Raw genomic sequence first — 18,170 nt, forward strand, 5'->3', positions numbered from 1 at the left:
AATGATGGACTGATTTTATTTTTCTTTTTTGAGCTGTTCTTGACATAATATGGACTTGGTCTTCTACAAAAATAGGGCTATCGTCTGTATACCACCCCTACCTTGTCACAACACAACTGATTGGCTCAAACGCATTAAATCAGTGGTCTAAGGCACTGCATAACAGTTGCTTGCTGTGCCACTAAAGATCCTGGTTCAAGTCCAGGCTCTGTAGTAGACAGCCGCGACTGGGAGACCCATGGAGCGGCGCACAATTGGCCCAGCGTCGTCCGGGTTAGGGGAAGGTTTGGCCGGCAGGGATGCCCTGAGGCGGGCCGTGCGCATGCACGCTGACACGATCGCACGATGTTTCCTCCGACACATTGGTGTGGCTGGCTTCCGGGTTAAGCGGGCATTGTGTCAAGAAGCAGTGCGGCTTGGTTGGGTTGTGTTTCGGAGGACGCATGGCTCTAGACTGTCGCCTCTCCCGAGTCCGTACAGGAGTTGCAGTGATGAGACAAGACTAACTACCAATTGGCTACTACAAAAATAGTACTGGCTCGCATGAGGACTGCCACAGGAAAGGAAGACCCAGAGTTCCCTCTGCTGCAGAGTTCAAGTAACAGACACATCAACAGTTCAGAGGAGTCTGTGTGAATCAGAAACCACTACTAAAGGACACCAAAAAGAAGAGATTAGCTTGGGCCAAGAAACACGAGCAATGGACATTAGACCAGTGGAAATCTGTCCTTTTGTCTGATGAGTCTAAATTTTAGATTTTTTGTTCCAACTGCTGTGTCTTTGTGAGACACCGCAAAGCATGGAGGTGGTGGTGTGGGGGTGCTTTGCTGGTGACACTGATTTATTTAGAATTCAAGGCACACCTAACCAGCATGGCTACCAGAGCATTATGCAACGGCACGCCATCCCATCTGGTTTGCGCTTAGTGGGATTATCATTTGTTTTTCAACAGGACAATGACCCAACAAACCTCCAGGCTGTGTAAGGGCTATCTGACCAAGGAGGAGAGTGATGGAGTGCTGCATCAGATGACATGGCCTCCACAATCACCTGACCTCAACCCAATTGAGATGGTTTGGGATGCGTTGGACCGCAGAGTGAAGGAAAAGCATGTGGGAAGTCCTTCAAGACTGTTGAAAAAGCATTCCAGGTGAAACTGGTTGAGAGAATGCCAAGAAAGTGCCAAGCTGTCATCAAGGCAAAGGATTGCTATTTGAAGAATTAAAAATATATTTTGATTGTTTAATACTTATCTGGTTACTACATGATTCCATATGTGTTATTTAGTAGAAAATAGTAAAAATAAAGAAAACCCTTGAATGAGTAGGTGTCCAAACTTTTGACTGGTACTGTATGTATGTATGTATGTATGTATGTATGTATGGACCAAAAAAAGCCGATACCGATTAAAAATCGGCCGATGTTATTTTATTTTTTATTTGTAATAATGACAATTACAACAATACTGAATGAACACTTGTTTTAACTTAATATAATACATCAATAAAATCAATTTAGCCTGAAGTAAATAATGAAACAGGTTCAATTTGGTTTAAATAATGCAAAAACAAAGTGTTGGAGAAGAAAGTAAAAGTGCAATATGTGCTATGTAAGAAAGCTAACGTTTCAGTTCCTTGCTCAGAACATAAGAACATATGAAAGCTGGTGGTTCCTTTTAACATGAGTCTTCAATATTTCCAGGTAAGAAGTTTTAGGTTGTAGTTATTGGAATTATAGGACTATTTCCCTCTATACCATTTGTATTTCATTAACCTTTGACTATTAGATGTTCTTATAGGCACTTTAGTATTGCCAGTGTAACAGTATAGCTTCCGTCCCCCCCCCCCCCCTCGCTCCTCCCTGGGCTCGAACCAGCAACACAACGACAACAGCCACCATCGAAGCAGCGTTACCCATGCAGAGCAAGGGGAACAACTACTAGAAGGCTCGGCGCGAGTGACGTTTGAAACGCTATTAGCGTGGGCTAACTAGCTAGCCATTTCCCTCTCGGGAGTTGAAGTCATAAAAAAAAGGCTTAAAGTCATAAACAGCGCAATGCTTGACGCACAACGAAGAGCTGCTGGCAAAACGCACGAAAGTGCTGTTTGAATGAATGCCTACCACCGCTCATTCAGATACTTAGATACTTGTATCTAAGTAGGACGCAGGACATGCTAGATAATATCTAGTAATATCATCAACCATGTGTAGTTTTAAAAAAAATGTTTTTACCTTTATTTAACTAGGCAAGTCAGTTAAGAATTTGTTCTTATTTTCAATGACAGCCTAGGAACAGTAGGTTAACTGCCTGTTCAGGGGCAGAACGACAGATTTGTACCTTGTCAGCTCAGGGGTTTGAACTTGCAACCTTCCAGTTACTAGTCCAACGCTCTAACCACTAGTCTACCCTGCCACTAGGCTACCCAGTTAACTAGTGATTATGATTGATTGTTTTTTATAAGAAAAGTTTAATGCTAGCTAGCAACTTACCTTGGCTTACTGCATTCGCGTAACAGGCAGTCTCCTTGTGGAGTGCAACGAGAGAGAGGCAGGTCGTTATTGCATTGGAATAGTTAACTGTAAGGTTGCAAGATTGGATCCCCCGAGCTGACAAGGTGAAAATCTGTCGTTCTGCCCCTGAACGAGGCAGTTAACCCACCCACCGTTCCTAGGCCGTCATTGTGTTCTTAACTGACTTGCCTAGTTAAATAAAGGTATAAAATAAAAAAATTTAAAAAATATATTTTTTTTTTAATCAGCGCCCAAAAATACAGATTTCCGATTGTTATGAAAACTTGAAATCGGCCCCCATTCCGATTAAATCGGTCGACCTCTCGTATGCACACACACACACTACATTTTATTAATTTAGCTGACGCTCTTATTCAGAGCAACTTAAAAAGGAGCAATTAGGGTTGCGTTGCTTAGGTGCATATCAGATGGTTCACCTAGTCAGCTCGAGGATTCAAGCCAGCGACCTTTCGGTTACTGGCCCAACGCTCTCAACCACTAGGCTACCTGCTGCCGACAGCATGGGTCTAAACTATAGTAGCCTATACTACTCATCAGCAATCCCATATCCGGATAACAGGCCCTAAACTCAACAGTAATGAACAGTAAACAAACCGGGCTGACAGACAGCTGCTACCTGATCAGCCTGGAAGACAAACAGACGTTATGAGTGTACCATCAGACAGCCAACACAGCTGACAGTCACAGGCCCCTCCACTCACTTCCTGATGCCGAGTGACATGGCCTTCTGCTGAGACAACAATATGATGATTCCTCTAGAAATGGGGAAGCGAGCTAGAGGTTTTAAGTGGGACTGCTATTTTATGTTTACTGATCGATAAATATGGAATTCAGTGCAAAAGAGACAGGGATCAAAGCATTTTAAAAGGTTATACGTTTTCAGCGATACGTTTCTGGAAAAGGTTTAGGCCTTATGAGAGGCATGTACATTTGAAAATAGACGAATCCTTTAGGCTACGACCAGAACATCTCGTTAGTACAGCCAGGAGCTTACCTCTATGGGTATTTAGGTTAAATTGGGTATTATCAGCTTGTCACAGGCTATTTTCCGTTTGAACCAAGGTTATTCACAAGTTGAATACAGTATTTGTAGTCTGGAATGACTGGCATTACTACCACACAACAGTACTTGACAGAACTGCACAGTCACCAAACCTCTAAATCATCAACTTGAAGACATAATTACCTAATGTGTTGTATCAATTACACAGCTGAGCAGGGCAAGGCCCAGGCCTTCCACTGAGCAAACACATGGAAATGGCAACATGGATATGCAGAAAGAACATAAACGGCAAGAATGGTCTCTGCCTGTTACGTCACAAACACATGGGCTGTCTCCTGTTTCCCATACTAGCTGGTCACCAACCTCACAAACAACCAGCCACTCCTCCCCTTTCCATTGTCATGTCTTCCTGCCAGCTCCATCTCTATTCAATGACAGGGAAGTACCATGTAGTAGACCTTACGAGAAAATACAACAAAAGGTACTGAACACTAGTCTATAACCATGTTATTAGGGCGAGACACTTTGTAACACAATCCATTATAATTCCTAGAGAATCTAGGCCAGTTGAATTATAAACTCAATCTAGGCATGCACCATACTTTAAGGACTTCCTAGATTTCTCCTTATGCAAATCAAACTGGTGCAGTGTAAAAGCTCCACTTGACCTTCATAAACAACTATCACTCCTTGAAGAGAAGATCAAACAAAACAGGAAAGGAGCAGAGGACAAGATCGATAATCCAACACAAAGAATACATGGTCACAGCTGGACTAGGTACACGTAAGGGCCTTATTTGAGTGAGTCAAAGATCTGAGAGCGCAGCAGAGATTTAACGCCAACATTCTGCGGAATCAACAACAAAATAGCAGAAGTACAACCTTTAGAACTGAACCAGCAACCATGGCCAATAAATGAGGGAGTGGAAGTTATTTTGAGAAACTTAAGAGCCTAGTAGGAGGCGATACACTCTGTTCAAGTTCTTCTCTCATCATATTGATGCATTTGAAAAAATATATCCGGCAAGCTCAGTACCTCTTAAAATTTGAATGGGAAAAAGAGCATACATTTTTTTTTTATATATATACTGAAAAGGAAACCAAACTCAGCCAGGCTGGTTTCACATAGCCAAGGAATTCCACACAAATAACATAGGCCTACACTTGATGCTTTTGTAATTGCTTCCGGCCCTGCCCTAGCTTTAAAACCAGAGAAACCTTGGTCATGTGAAATGATGACCGGGAGGAGAAGCATGCATGCTCAAACAACAAAGGCGAGGGAATTCGGTGAACCCAAACTTAGTACGCCTAATGAATTCAAAAGGGTTCAGAGGACAAAAACACTGAATGCTTCCGAGGGGCCTGGCCTCATTACTGCCTGTGTTCTCTATCTGGCCAGGGACAAACAACGACACACACGCTCGACCTGGTTGGGTGTGACCGGAGCTGAGGTTGAAAGGAGTGAGGGCAGGAGACTGGTAATACCTAGACACCAAAGGATTAGGATACGACAGAGACAGTGCTGCACTGCCAAGTACATAGGATAGATCTCAGGTAAATGCCAATAAACACTGATCTCCATCTTGGGGGGGACATTCAATTCATAAATTGAAATGTATAGGAGGGGTATGAAAGGAAATAGTATGGATTCCAACCCTGGTCACAAAAACACCACCATCTCCATGCTGCAAACCATGTTGAAGGCTGGTGCTATGAACAGTGGCTTCTGCCTTGTTCAATCGTACTACTAAAGATGCAATAGATCCTGTAGCGTTAGGAGAATGTCATGTTGAATATCGCACATTTCAGCAACCCGTTTTAGCTACACACACACACTAAACAATCTACAAAGGCATGCCGTAATGAGATGGGCAGAAAAACAGCCCTAAATTCTATGCTTAGCCTAGTCCATTGATTTGCATACACACATATTGTGTTGAATTATACTAAATGACAAATCTTGAATGGAGAAATTAATTAATGAGTGTTACATTATTGGTGTAAAAAGAGCTCTGCTGATGTTCACTTGATGTATAATAGAAGTACTCAGTTGGGCATCATCTCTCACCTTTTTGCCAGTGGAGCCTGTCTTGGTCAGGCAGGAGCGTCCCAGGGACTGGTACCCACCGATGACCTCGATATCCTCCACGGCAGGGTAGCGCTTCTTCAGCAGGGAGCCCAACTGGGAGTAAGGGGCCTGTGGTGGCGTGGAGGGCGTCTGGGTCCCTCCGGAGGGCTCCTGGGGCTCTGGAGAGCCAGGCTGAGGCTCTGACTTACGTTTAGGCACCACAGTGAAGGTATTCCCCTTCCGCCTCTGCACCACTGGAGTGGGGCTGGGGGCAACGGGCTGCGAGGGGTCCACGTCTATGTCATCTATGTTGGTGACAGGTAGCTGGTCAGCAGGGGCTTCCTCTGGAGGTGGCGACTGGACAGAGGGGACTGGGAAGGGTGCTGGAGGGGAGGGGGTCGCAGTGATGGTGGGTGGGTCTGGTTTGGTTAGCCCGGCTGCCCTCACCTCATCCCGTTCTTCCGCTTTACTCTTGGAGATTGCTGGGTTGGGTGGAGGGGTGACAGGGGTTGGCACTCCTAGAGTGGGCATCTCTGCCACTCTCTGGGAGGGAGGAGACTTAATCGGGCTGGAGGGGGCCGTGCTGCCCGGGGAGGCGGCGGCTCTGTGGCGTTTGGGGAAGACTGTGAAGGAGTTGCGGGACTGGAGACGCAGGTTGGCAAGGGCACGGGCCTGGATGTCCCCGGCAGGCAGCAGGGAGAGGTCAGGGCGGGGTGAGGGGCAGATCTCAAATCCAGGCGAGGGGGGAGACATCGGGGGCGTGGTGGGACTGGCAGGGGACTCGACATGGCTGGTATCCGGAGAGAATGGCACCTTGGGTTTGGAGGGCACCTCTGTGCTCTCCCAGTCTCTCTCTCGGAAAGGCTTGGTCTGGGACCCCTCTGCCTCCTCTATGGGGTTGACCACCACACTGCGGCCCCCACTCACCTCAAAATGCTGGCGGTAGGAAGACACTGACTGAGCGGGTCCAGCAGAGCAAGTGGTGCTGTCAGGCTCACAGAGAGGGGGCTGTGGCTTTGGTTTGGAAGACTGGGAGCTGAGGAAGACTGAGGATGACAACTGTGCGTTACCTAGGGTGCGGACTGGTGAGCTAGGCTGGGCTTGTGACTTGTATTTTGGCACCAGATCTGGCTGTGGCTTGGGTCGTTGTCTTGGCCTGCTTGAACTGGTTTCCAAGTCCAGGAGGTTCTCTGTGCTGCGAGACTTAGGTTGCAATTTTCCATAGTTGCTGTCGAATTTCTGCAGCATGCGGCTCACCCTGCCATGACCCTCTCCTGTCTCGAATGCGGCCTCGTGACCAGGACGACCCAACGTGCTCAAATTCTCCTCGCTCCGGCTTAGTGCGGTGTCATAAATGACCACCTCCTTTGCCCGTATCTCGGTAACCCCACTGCCTCTCCGGTCCAAGAGGTCGTTGAGGGAGCTGTAACTGCTCCCATTCTGCTGCAGATAAGACTCGCTTTTTATTCCACTCGCCTCCGGAAAGTAATCCGGATCGGATTCTATGATAATGATATTCTCAGCGCGTATAGTCCGAATTCCAGGAACACTGCCATACAATTCCAGTATGTGCTGAACTGGACGAGTGGCGTTCTCCCTGTCCTGTTGTTTCTTTCGCTCCTTCTCCAGTTTGATGAAGGGGTTCTCCTGCAATGGGCCTAGACTGTCCTGCAGAACCAGGCTTTCCTGTCCCTCGCCATCGCTTACCGTTTTCTCCGAGTCATAAGGGTCGGTGGCAGTCCAGGGGTCTTTGTTTGTTTTCACCGGCGAGAGCTCTGGGGACGTGGGGGCGCTGCCACGCTTGCCTGCAAAATGCTGGCTCGCTGGAGTGATGGTGTAGTTCCGAACTGAATTAGCACTGGTTCCATTGTCTGTTTTTGAGGCGCTGCTGTTTCCCGTTACTTCGCCATTAACCCGCGATAAGATCGCGCTTGGGCAAGGCTCAGTTGCACCTGCTCCAGACGCGCCGCCCTTTGCTTTCCTCCGCTCGAGAATCTCTCGTTTCCAGGCCGGCATCCTCGGGCTCTCCTGCCCAGCCTCCTGGCGGAGCACACGGACTTCTCCTCCAACAGACATTTTGGGGAGAAATGTAATATCTCCGGGGTTTGGGAGATTGTGTTCCCCGAATGGGACGGAAAGCTGTATCCTCTGTCTGTCGCTGTACCTGCAGCGCCGATTATAGTATACACACATACATCCCCACGGTCTTTTTCAGTCTTTCTACGTTCTTCTCCCTCCCTCCGCGACTCCTGACCCGCCCTCAGCACCTGTAAACCTACGTCATTCTTCAGATCTGCGCCCAAAGAAGCAACCTCATTTGCTCATATCGATTTAGAATACACCCCCTTTTCACAGAACACCCACCAAAGGAAATCCCTCCTCTTTCTATTGTTGAGTAGGCAAAGAGGACCTGTCAGTCAAGGAAACTCAGCTCAGCCCCCTTTTACTGATTAACCCTTTCAGTGAATACATGTTATTTTAAGATCCCGTATCGACCACTAAATTGTTTTTTAAAATAATAACATTATGGATTTCATTTTTAATTGAATTCATGAACTAAACATGGAAAGTAAACCAACAAATTGTTTGAAAAGAAGAAAGGCTATGTAAAGATAGTGATTGTGAGGCAGGGTGAGAAAATTGTCGCCTATCAGTCACTCGTTACTTACGTGTAGGCTTTGCTGTAGCATCCTATGGAAAGACCCATGTCATAGCATAGTTATTCATATCTATTCAGCAAGAGGTTGATGATACCACCTGACAAATAATCCTGAGATAAATGCATTACGAAATAAATGAGGCGGTATTACAGAGGTCTATTCTGAGTACAGCATGTACGAGATTACTATTGTTCCTCATCAAACATTCATCACTGCACTGCCACTACGAAACGTGAATCCCAAGGAGACATTAACATACGGACGGACACTGAAGAAAGTCGTGTGTTATATGGAGCAGTCTCAGTCAGTCGTAAATTCTGTTATAGAATGATTTGTAAAAATGCATCCTATATGCAATGGATTTTTTTTAGTAATTTGTTTTTATCTGTGGTGTGCCTAGAGAAAGAGCGCAAAATAGTTCAATTCCATATTTTAAACTTGTTTTTGATATGCTGTGCTTAAAAAGAACAAAGCTCTGAGGTTTTCATCTGAGGAAAGTCCAAGACACACAAAAAAAAGTTATTGCTGTTGCCTCTAAAGAAAAATGTCTTAGATATAATATAATTAATTATGACAGGCTATGCCTGCTACTAATCTACAAGTTATTTAGGAAGAACATTAGATGGAATCCTGTTAGACTATAGTTGGTGAGTGGATCATGTTCGATTCACTGTCATCCACGTAACAGGAGAAAAAAATGTAGATTAGTGCTTGATGAGCCCAAAATGGTCAAACAGCTAAATAAAATATTTTATTTTATTACGCTTATGACTTTTCCTTCCATGAACTCACGCCCATGTGAACTTTGCTTTAGTTTTATAACTTGAATGTCCTTCCCAATGTTGACTTGGGCATCGGAAATGGATGAGTCGGTCACCACTCCCATCTTCAATGTAAATAGCGACACACCGTGGTCACACTTCGTCATCACAAGGGATAACAGTGAACATACTGTACCAAATATCCAAGTCTACAAAAGACACAACGGTATTGTGTCTGTTCAGAATTGATCCAAAATTGACTGATTAATGTTTCATAGATTTTTGAGGAGCTGAAATAATATTGCATGATAAACTTTACCAGCTCACATGTTTATTTACACATACAGTGCCAATCAAAAATTGACACACCTAATCATTCAAGGGTTTATCTTTATTTTTACTATCTTCTACATTCTAGAATAATAGTGAAGACATCAAAGCTATGAAATAACACATTTGGAATCATGTAGTAACCAAAACAAGTGTTAAACAATTTATTTTTGAGATTCTTCAAAGTAGCCACACTTTGATGACAGCTTTGCACACTCTTGGCATTCTCTCAACCAGCTTCATGAGGTAGTCACCTGGAATGCATTTCAATTAACAGGTGTACCTTGTTAAAAGTTCATTCGTTTGAGGCAATCAGTTGTGTTGTGACAAGGTAGGGGTGTGGTATACAGAAGATAGCCCTATTTGGTAAAATACCAAGTTCATATAATGGCAAGAACAGCTCAAATAAGCAAAGAAAAACGACAGTCCATCATTACTTTAAGATATGAAGGTCAGTCAATCCAGAAAAGCTTCTTCAAGTGCAGTCGCAAAAACCATCAAGCGCTCTCATGAAGACCGCCAAAGGAAAGGAAGACCCAGAGTTACATCTGCTGCAGAGGATAAGGTACTTTGATTGGTACTGTATAGAGAAACACAACAAGGGTAAGAAAAACAAGAACATAATAAATGGGCTAAAACAAACAAAGCTGCAGACAGTCTTACCAAATTCAAAAGACAGATTACTTCAATTCTCAAATGTCCCTCTCCCGCATCACATCAGGAAATATATTACAATGAAGGATAAAATGAGGCCATCAATACATGCTTGAGCAAGAGGTCCATAACAGATCAAATACAAAAAAAAGGTATCCACAGGAAGCAATGTCCAGGAGAGCCATACTGACAAAGGACTGCTCATGGAAAACACATTCTGTCACACTGTCCTCAGACAAGGTTAGAAATGGAGGGGAAGCCTGTGACCCTCATCTCTCCAGCCATTAGTCCAAAACTATTTCTCAATATTCAGTTAATTAAAACAGTCACCTAGTATGAATAAACCTGGATCTTCTACGGCTGATAAACGACTCCTGCCCTCATCACACCGCCCTTGGAATCAGTTGATACGGCAGGCGCGGATCATCAGTAGCTGCAGGAGGATGAAGAGCGGTGAGACTATAGGACCAAACCACAGGTCGCGTGCCTGTTCCTGCTCAACCAACTTCTGCCACAGCAGCACCTCACACACCAGCTTGAGGCCGAGCACCATCAGCACCCACAGCAGCCTCAGCACTGCTAGCCTTTTCTCATTCTCCTGGTACAGCCGGATGGATACAATAGCCGTGAAGTAGGTGCTGAGGCCATCAGCGGCAAACAGAGGGACGAAGACCAGCCACCAGCTCATGCCAGGGGTAAACAGGTCAGCTCGCAGCGCTACTAGCACACTGAAGACCAGCAGAGCCCCCAGGTGGAGGAAGAGCTCGAACGTGGCAAAGCCCAGCCATTGGACCAGCTCCTGTAGGGAGAACAGCATGGCCTTAGGGTGGAGGGAGTGGATTCAGGTGAACTGTTCAACCAGGGACTGAATGGGGTAGACTCACTGGTTCTACTCAGGAGATGTGACGTTTCCAGACTCAGGGTGGTAAAGTGTGAGGGAAGGGAGACATTGAGGTCTGGGCAGAAATCCACAGAAGGCAATAGGAACATACTACTAGACTAACATTAGTCTAGAAGACAGAATGAGATTGTAACAATGTTTGCAACTTTTGGTAGTTGTTCCAATCAACTTCACGCTTGTTACAATATAGCTTGGTAAAAGGGAAGTGAAGTGAATACTGTCACTTTGTTGATGTTTACAGTGTAACATTAGGTCAATTAGGTCAATGTCCTTCACAAATAGCCTACAATATATCAAGGGTTGATGACAGTATCCCAATAATGGACTAAAGGAACCTATCGTTACTCCTTATAGTCCAAGGACCTTACATGTTCTGTTAGAATCTAATTGGTTCTGGCAACCAAAACAGCCAAATACTCCATCTAAACGTGAATCGATTCTCAATAAACACTCGGAAAAGATTTTCCAGGTAAACCCAATTCCCCATTAAATAATTAGTGAAATCCCCTCAAAATGATCCGAAACAATGTTTCTAATACAAAATTAAATTAAAACAGACTACCCCTTGCTCATCAGGAAACTAGAAGGCAATAGGAAATGGCCCTTAACAAGGAACTGCTGCACAGACGATCAAGCACACCTACATCATTGAAGACAGTGGGGGCAGAGAGGACGAAATACTGTGAGCCAATGAAGAGCTTCACATGTGGAGGATGTCTTCATGGAATCAAGTTGTTCTGCCTTTATTTAGAAACATAGACATTTTATTCAGAGCATGACAACAGTTTACAATGTATTGAAATTGACCTAATGTTACACTGTAAACATCAACAAAGTGACAGTATTCACTTCACTTCCCTTTTACCAAGCTATATTGTAACAAGCTTGAAGTTGATTGGAACAACTACCAAAAGTTGCAAACATTGTTACAATCTCATTCTGTCTTCTAGACTAATGTTAGTCTAGTAGTTGACCTAATGTTAGTCTAGTAGTTGAAACTATTGTGTACGTTGTGATGGACATTACAATTGCTTCACAGGAGCCTGGCAAAATTATGTTTGTAGTGTAGTTAGCCACTGAATTCACTGTCAGCATGCAGTCAAAGCTATAACCACTTTAGAGCAAACTAGTGCTCTCAAATATTATCCTAATGTCAACATCAGATGGGAGTATTGCTGCCGTTATATTGTAAAAATTCATGAAAACAGGTCTTAATTTAACGCTGCAATATGTAACTTTTTGGACGAACCGACCAAATTCACATAGAAATGTGAGGGTAAACTAGTGAAATCAGTAATACTCTATTTGGGATCAACCAGTTAAATGTATTGATGTTGCTAGAGATTAATGTGATAGAAGAATAGAAACGAACTAGATTAACTGTCGTAATGAGCCTTTGTGCGCCCCAATCAGTCGGCAGCTCTGCCAGCCAATGAAACCAGTAGGTCAATAGGAGAATAATTTTCATCTGTTCTAATTATTAGCTAGATTTGGTCGAAGATGTGCTCCCTGCTGAAAACCATTCTCCAGCCTTGCGAAGCACATGTGCATCAAGTACGGAAAATGTGGGCTAGACATCTGGCAAAAACAACATATGGCAAAATACATGTGCATCTGGTGGACATACGGCCCAATGCTTACAAAGCTGTTCGGAGCATGCTATAGATAGCTAATTAGCGCAGGCGGTCGCTTACTGTCTTCCGTAAACAAGCGCTGTAACGTGGAGATACGGTCACGTGGGAACACTAACCCTATCAAGGTGTGTATTTTTTTATTTATTTTACTAGGCAAGTCAGTTTATACAAATTCTTATTTACAATGACGGTGTACTGGGGAACAGTGGGTTAACTGCCTTGCTCAGGGGCAGAACGACAGATTTTTACCTTGTCAGCTCGGGGATTCGACCTAGCAACCTATTGATTACTGGCCCAACACTAACCTTTTTTTTCTTGCTGATATGAAAGATAAGTCCTTAAGCGTCCAAATCCGTACCGCAAGCAATGCATGTTAATGTTCAGACCGAGCGTTGGTCACAAAACTCCCCCCTACAAGACGCCTTTGTCCAATTACTTATCTGTAATGTAATGGGACTGAGTCGTGATCAAAGACGACTATACTATGGTGACAGTTGAAATCGTTCGCCAGCTAGCTAACTGCCTGGCTACATTCATGGTTTTAACTGACAACAATCGCTCACAAACGATTCCCGATAATGTTACAGTCTAGCTAGCTGGTAAAATGCTGTATTGTCAGATCATTAGGTTGACGTTAGCTGAGCTACAGTAACGTTACAGCAAAGTACGTGGTTACAGTGCTCGCACAAACAACAACTAGCTAGCTAAAGTTACCTCGTAGCCCTTACCATCTCATACTAGCTACAGATACGTTATCCATCTGTTCATGTGTCAAGTAATATGGGTTATTATAGGACATGACAAGGTTTAACTTTTTTTCATATTTTTTTTAAAACCTCAATTCCGATTCAAGTGTCAGGTTAGCCTTTTCATAATGTTTTCATTCCGTCATTTAAATCTACCGTGTACTATCGCGGGAACTTGCACGTTTACGGAAAAATTTGTGCAGTGAGGTGGCTGGTTATTGTCTGCGTCTAGTGCAAGCCAAGGAGGACGGACGGACGGACGGACGTACTGTACAAGGCAAGAACACCGAAATCCATGTATTTATTTTAGTAGAGTTAACATTGTTGTATGTAAATTAATGCCGACAAGTTACGTTTTTTTATGTTGCAAGGTTTACAAATCTGCGGAATATGACCAGGAGGAGTTGCAAGTGTGTTTTCTAGTCGTGTGGTGCATGGAGCATATCATTGGCCCATTTGAGCACATGATTGTTGATAGTCAGTTAGCTTTCTGTCGTTCATTACATCTGTCGTTCGTCACATCCCGATATAAAACTGTTGTTTTACATCGGATTTTGCTTAGTTCTCATAAATGTAGACCTTGAATGTCAATGATCTTGAAATTATAGAATTAAAGGGATCTGCAATGGGCTTTCATAAATGTGAGCAATTATTCTGCCTCCAGCTGTGTGAAAGCAAGCATTATCACTGCTGTCACTCAGGATCATCCAATTGTTTAGTTTAAGTCAGGTTATAGCCTAAACTACTCTCTCATTCCAATGCATCTCAGAAATGTGGGGGTGAATAAAGGTGACACTGTCAAACCTCTCTCTTTCTCTCAGCGCAAAGATGCAGACGGTTGATTCTCTCCTCCACAGTGGCTATTTTCACGCAACACTCAGATGCTGGCAGAGCTGCTCCTCAGACTTGAGACCTGAGAATCTTATTTACCCCATCTTCGTCACGTAATGTCTCCTCTCCCACACAGACACTAGGATGTCGCATTGATGTTGTGATACAAATGCCAGATTCCCCCGTGTCAAAGTCAGTTATACTGTGGGCTATATCTGAGTGGCTATGTGTTTTTATGACATGGCAGCTTTCTTGTTCTTTTCTCCAACAGTGACAGTCCTGATGCTGTGGAGCCCATCACTAGTCTACCAGGCCAGGCCAGGTAATGACTCCAGATAACCTGTTCATGTGGTTGATTATCTCATCTATGGTAATTGCTTATCTACACTAGGTACAGTAGTTGAATACCCATAATGTCCTGTTAATGTGTCATTTGTTGTAATCAAATTTTAAAACATAAATTACTTTGAAAGATCATTTTCATCATCAAGTCTTTATTTCAAAGTGATCTGAGAGTGGGAATGAGTGGGGGATGGGAACCATTGAGATCAAGGCTGTGACCTCCAGATAAGTACTGTGAGGCAGGGTGGATCCAGATAAGGAGAGAATCCGTTAGCTGTTTGTCCCACACAACCCTCCCTGCTCATGCACCATTTGGTTACAATAAAATAGGCTGTAATATAATACTGAGGCCTAAGCCTTGGTATTAGGGGTTAGAGCGTTGGACTTATAACTGGAAGGTTGCAAGTTCAAATCCCTGAGCTGACAAGGTACAAATCAGGCAGTTAACCCACTGTTCCTAGGCCGTTATTGAAAATAAGAATTTGTTCTTAACTGACTTGCCTAGTTAAATAAAGGTTAAACTATTATGTGTCAGTGTTGAAATGACTGCTAATAGTTCTCTCACTCAGTCTGATTTGGTTTGTTGACCAAAACAAATGTTATTTTAGGCTATAGAGATCAAATGCATCCCAGTGCATTGATAATGAAGTGCCACTTTGTAATTGCTTGCCTCAAAGTGGTATTGAATTAGCACTTTAGTTTGTCCATTCCCTGTGTCCCCCTCAATCTCTTTTTCTCCCAACAGATATGGAGTGAATAAACTGGAAGGCATGCTACGCCCCCTTGTGGAGAAAGGCTTGAAGTGTGTGCTGATTTTCGGCGTGCCTGCCAAAATCGCTAAGGTGCATAAAGTATATGCACTCGTAAAATGTGTATATTTTTTTTGCCACCACATCAACTCCGAAGGGCTTATGACTGCAACCTTGCACACTGTCATAACTTTGACCTTTCTTCTCAGGATGAGAGGGGTTCGGGTGCAGACACAGGTGATACTCCGGCAGTATTGGCTGTGAAGAAGATAAGCTCTCTGTTCCCTGACCTGCTGATGGCCTGTGACGTCTGCCTCTGTCCCTACACCTCACATGGACACTGTGGTCAGTCACTCTCTATCACATCTTTTCGCCTACAACAAATGCAAATCGAACTTCCTTTGATTAACACTACAGTGTTATAAGACTGCACTCTCATTCGCCCTCAGGAATCTTGCGGGAGGATGGCACTCTGGACAATGGTGCCAGTTGCCAGCGTCTGGCAGAAGTGGCATTGGCTTACGCCCGTGCTGGTGAGTGGTCACTCCTCCCCCCTCTGTTATCTACTCTCACTTCTAAAAATAGGGTACTGGACCGATGTTGATACTGCTCAATGGGGCACCACACCCATGTCAATGGGATCTCTTGTTCGTCTCGTACAGGCTGTCACATCATTGCACCCTCTGATATGATGGATGGGCGAGTGGGAGCCATCAAACAATCACTGATGTCCAATGACATGGGCAACAAGGTAACACTAGTTTGTACATAACCTTATATTCATATGAACTCAATAAGGAAAGGAAAGCATTTGCCATAAGGAAACCCTTAGTAAAGAAGCCATTAAGGTTGAATCTCCTGGGGAAAAAAAGTTATGTTTTTCCTCCTTCCCCCCCAGGTTTCAGTACTAAGCTACAGTGCTAAATTTGCCTCCTGTTACTATGGTCCCTTCAGGTAACTAATGATTGTAAAACCAAGTATGGACAGAAAAGGCATTTACTTACCAGTTATTATTTGACAGGATGCTCTAAGGAAGCTCTGTTTTTTTTGTGTGTGTAGAGATGCAGCACAGTCCACACCAGCATTTGGAGACAGGCGTTGTTATCAGCTGCCACCTGGTGCAAGGGGCCTGGCACTGCGAGCTGTGGTAAGAGTGTCTGAATTGCATGCATGTGTATGAAAGGTAGAGAGAGTGTGTTTTTGTCAGAGCTAGTCAATTTACCTAGGTGGTTGAGGTTTTGTTTATGTTTTTCTCTCAGGACAGAGATGTCAAGGAGGGGGCAGATATGCTGATGGTGAAGCCAGGACTGCCCTATCTGGACATAGTGAGGGAGGTCAAAGACAAGGTTAGTATGTTCTGACTCATTTCTCTCTGCATGGTTAGAGTTTCAGGCTTCAGGATCAGTATCGATAGTTTCAGCGAAATAACCAAACATTAAGTTCACATCCAAGGGTACACACACAAGCCTATCATTAGTTGTTATGAAGACTCCAAAACCCTTCTGCTTTTACCTGCTCCATATTTTTCTCACCACCCTCCTCTGCTCCCTTCCAGCACCCCAATCACCCACTGGCGGTGTATAACGTGTCAGGGGAGTTTGCCATGCTGTGGCATGGAGCTCAGGCTGGAGCCTTTGACCTGCGCACCGCTGTACTGGAGTCTATGACCGCCTTCCGCAGGGCAGGTGAGAGGGGAAGGAAGTCATTGGGTCTGGAGGAGCAGTGCTCTTTTCTCTATAGAGAAAGAATGAGTTCTACTGCTCTAGTTTTATATTCTTCCCTTTAGGTGCTGACATCATCATCACCTACTACGCACCTCAACTGCTCACCTGGCTGAAAGAGTAACAGACAGAAGGATGGACCTACGGATTGACATGCGATTAGCTCCTTTTTACCAAACTGTTCAATGCTGAACGACACTGACAAATGGGGTCTACTGAAGCCAAACTGACATGTGAGAACAGGCAATCTATCTTCATACATTAATTTACAGTTTATTTTTCTATATAACATTGATATTTTGTTCTGGGACTCTTTTTTTTTTTATCATGTGCAGCAACCACAAATTCTCACCAAAGATGGTATTCTTCTAGCTCGTAACCACAGCATATCAAATAAGGTTTGAAGGGTTAGCCTAATGTTAGCTTTTACAGTCCTGTTTTTTCATATATCTGTTGATTGTCTTGGTGGGTTTATGGGTATTTTTTACTATTCTATAGTTTTCCAAATTGAGTAATTATGGACTTTTATTTTACTTCTATTTTATTCTGTGCCTTCTGTAATAGCCACTCTGGCTTCAGCACTGATATTTACTAGTGTTTGTAAGGTTGGGTTAAGAAACCTGTAAAGCTCTTATTGACCAGGGTAAATGGACCTATCCAATATCCACATTTTTTTGGATAACAACAATAAAGCTACAATTGAGTTTAAAATATGGTCCATAGACTTACTTTGGTTTTATTACGTATAACTTTGTTCAATTTTTTACCGTTAAATGTTTACTTAAAGGAAATAATACAATAATGAGGCTACAGTATATAGGAGTACCAGTACTGAGTCAATGTGCAAGGGGGTACTTTTGTAGTTGAGGTAATTGGGGTAATATGTACATGTAGGTAGGGGTAAAAGTGACTAGGCATTCAGGATAGATAAAGAGTATAAGTAGCGTATGTAAAAGTGTGTGTGTTTGAGTGTCCATTGAGTGCATAGAGCTAGTGCTAAATAAATAGGAGATCAATGTAAATAGTCTGGGTAGCCATTTGATTAACTGTTCAGCAGTCTTATGGCTTGAGGGTAGAAGCTGTTTAGAAGCCTCTTGGACCTAGACTTGGCTCTCTGGTACCACTTGCCATGTGGTAGCAGAGACAACAGTCTATGACTACAATTTTAAGTGCCTTCCTCGGACACCGCCTGTTATAGTGGTCCTGGATGGCAGGGAGCTAGGCCTCAGTGATGTACT

General features: G+C 43.8%; 3 protein-coding genes across 4 annotated transcripts in view; 1 reads left to right on the forward strand and 2 right to left on the reverse strand.

The window, feature by feature from the left end:
* The window catches only part of LOC139388551 (taperin-like), a 29,489-nt gene extending 21,589 nt beyond the window's left edge, over window positions 1-7,900 (reverse strand). Inside the window, exon 1 of the mRNA XM_071135280.1 lies at window positions 5,604-7,900. Coding sequence (XP_070991381.1) covers window positions 5,604-7,796 — 2,193 coding nt within the window. The 5' untranslated portion in view covers window positions 7,797-7,900. The remainder of the gene's footprint in view (window positions 1-5,603) is intronic.
* Window positions 7,901-9,345: 1,445 nt separating this feature from the next.
* Window positions 9,346-10,825, reverse strand: LOC139388561 (transmembrane protein 203-like). The gene is made up of 2 exons (XM_071135296.1): window positions 10,339-10,825; window positions 9,346-9,934 (listed from the first exon to the last, which is right to left on the reverse strand). The coding sequence occupies exon 1, from the start codon at window positions 10,823-10,825 to the stop codon at window positions 10,409-10,411; it is 417 nt and encodes a 138-aa protein (XP_070991397.1). The 3' UTR covers window positions 9,346-9,934; window positions 10,339-10,408.
* Window positions 10,826-12,498: 1,673 nt separating this feature from the next.
* On the forward strand, window positions 12,499-17,643 carry LOC139388558 (delta-aminolevulinic acid dehydratase-like). Of its 2 annotated transcripts, none has more exons than XM_071135292.1 (12): window positions 12,499-12,668; window positions 14,111-14,233; window positions 14,392-14,442; window positions 15,208-15,304; window positions 15,421-15,556; window positions 15,661-15,744; window positions 15,874-15,962; window positions 16,110-16,165; window positions 16,271-16,358; window positions 16,471-16,557; window positions 16,767-16,896; window positions 16,998-17,643. In XM_071135292.1, exons 2-12 carry the CDS (start codon window positions 14,118-14,120, stop codon window positions 17,054-17,056), a joined length of 993 nt encoding a protein of 330 aa, XP_070991393.1. In that variant the 5' UTR covers window positions 12,499-12,668; window positions 14,111-14,117; the 3' UTR covers window positions 17,057-17,643. The 2 variants fall into 2 exon arrangements, with proteins under 2 accessions (XP_070991393.1, XP_070991392.1); XM_071135291.1 differs by lacking the exon at window positions 12,499-12,668 and adding an exon at window positions 13,218-13,566.
* The last annotated feature ends 527 nt before the right edge of the window (window positions 17,644-18,170 follow it).

This window comes from Oncorhynchus clarkii, chromosome 29 (genome assembly GCF_045791955.1).
Source record: "Oncorhynchus clarkii lewisi isolate Uvic-CL-2024 chromosome 29, UVic_Ocla_1.0, whole genome shotgun sequence".
In the NCBI taxonomy this organism is placed as follows: Eukaryota; Metazoa; Chordata; class Actinopteri; order Salmoniformes; family Salmonidae; genus Oncorhynchus; species Oncorhynchus clarkii.

Coding starts and splice junctions, on each gene's coding strand:
- LOC139388558 (XM_071135292.1), top strand. CDS start 14,118: ATGCAGACGGTTGATTCTCTCCTCCACAGTGGCTATTTTCACGCAACA. Junction 14,443..15,207: donor AGTCTACCAGGCCAGGCCAG/GTAATGACTCCA, acceptor TTCTCCCAACAG/ATATGGAGTGAATAAACTGG. Junction 16,558..16,766: donor TGAGGGAGGTCAAAGACAAG/GTTAGTATGTTC, acceptor GCTCCCTTCCAG/CACCCCAATCACCCACTGGC.
- LOC139388561 (XM_071135296.1), bottom strand. CDS start 10,825: ATGCTGTTCTCCCTACAGGAGCTGGTCCAATGGCTGGGCTTTGCCACG.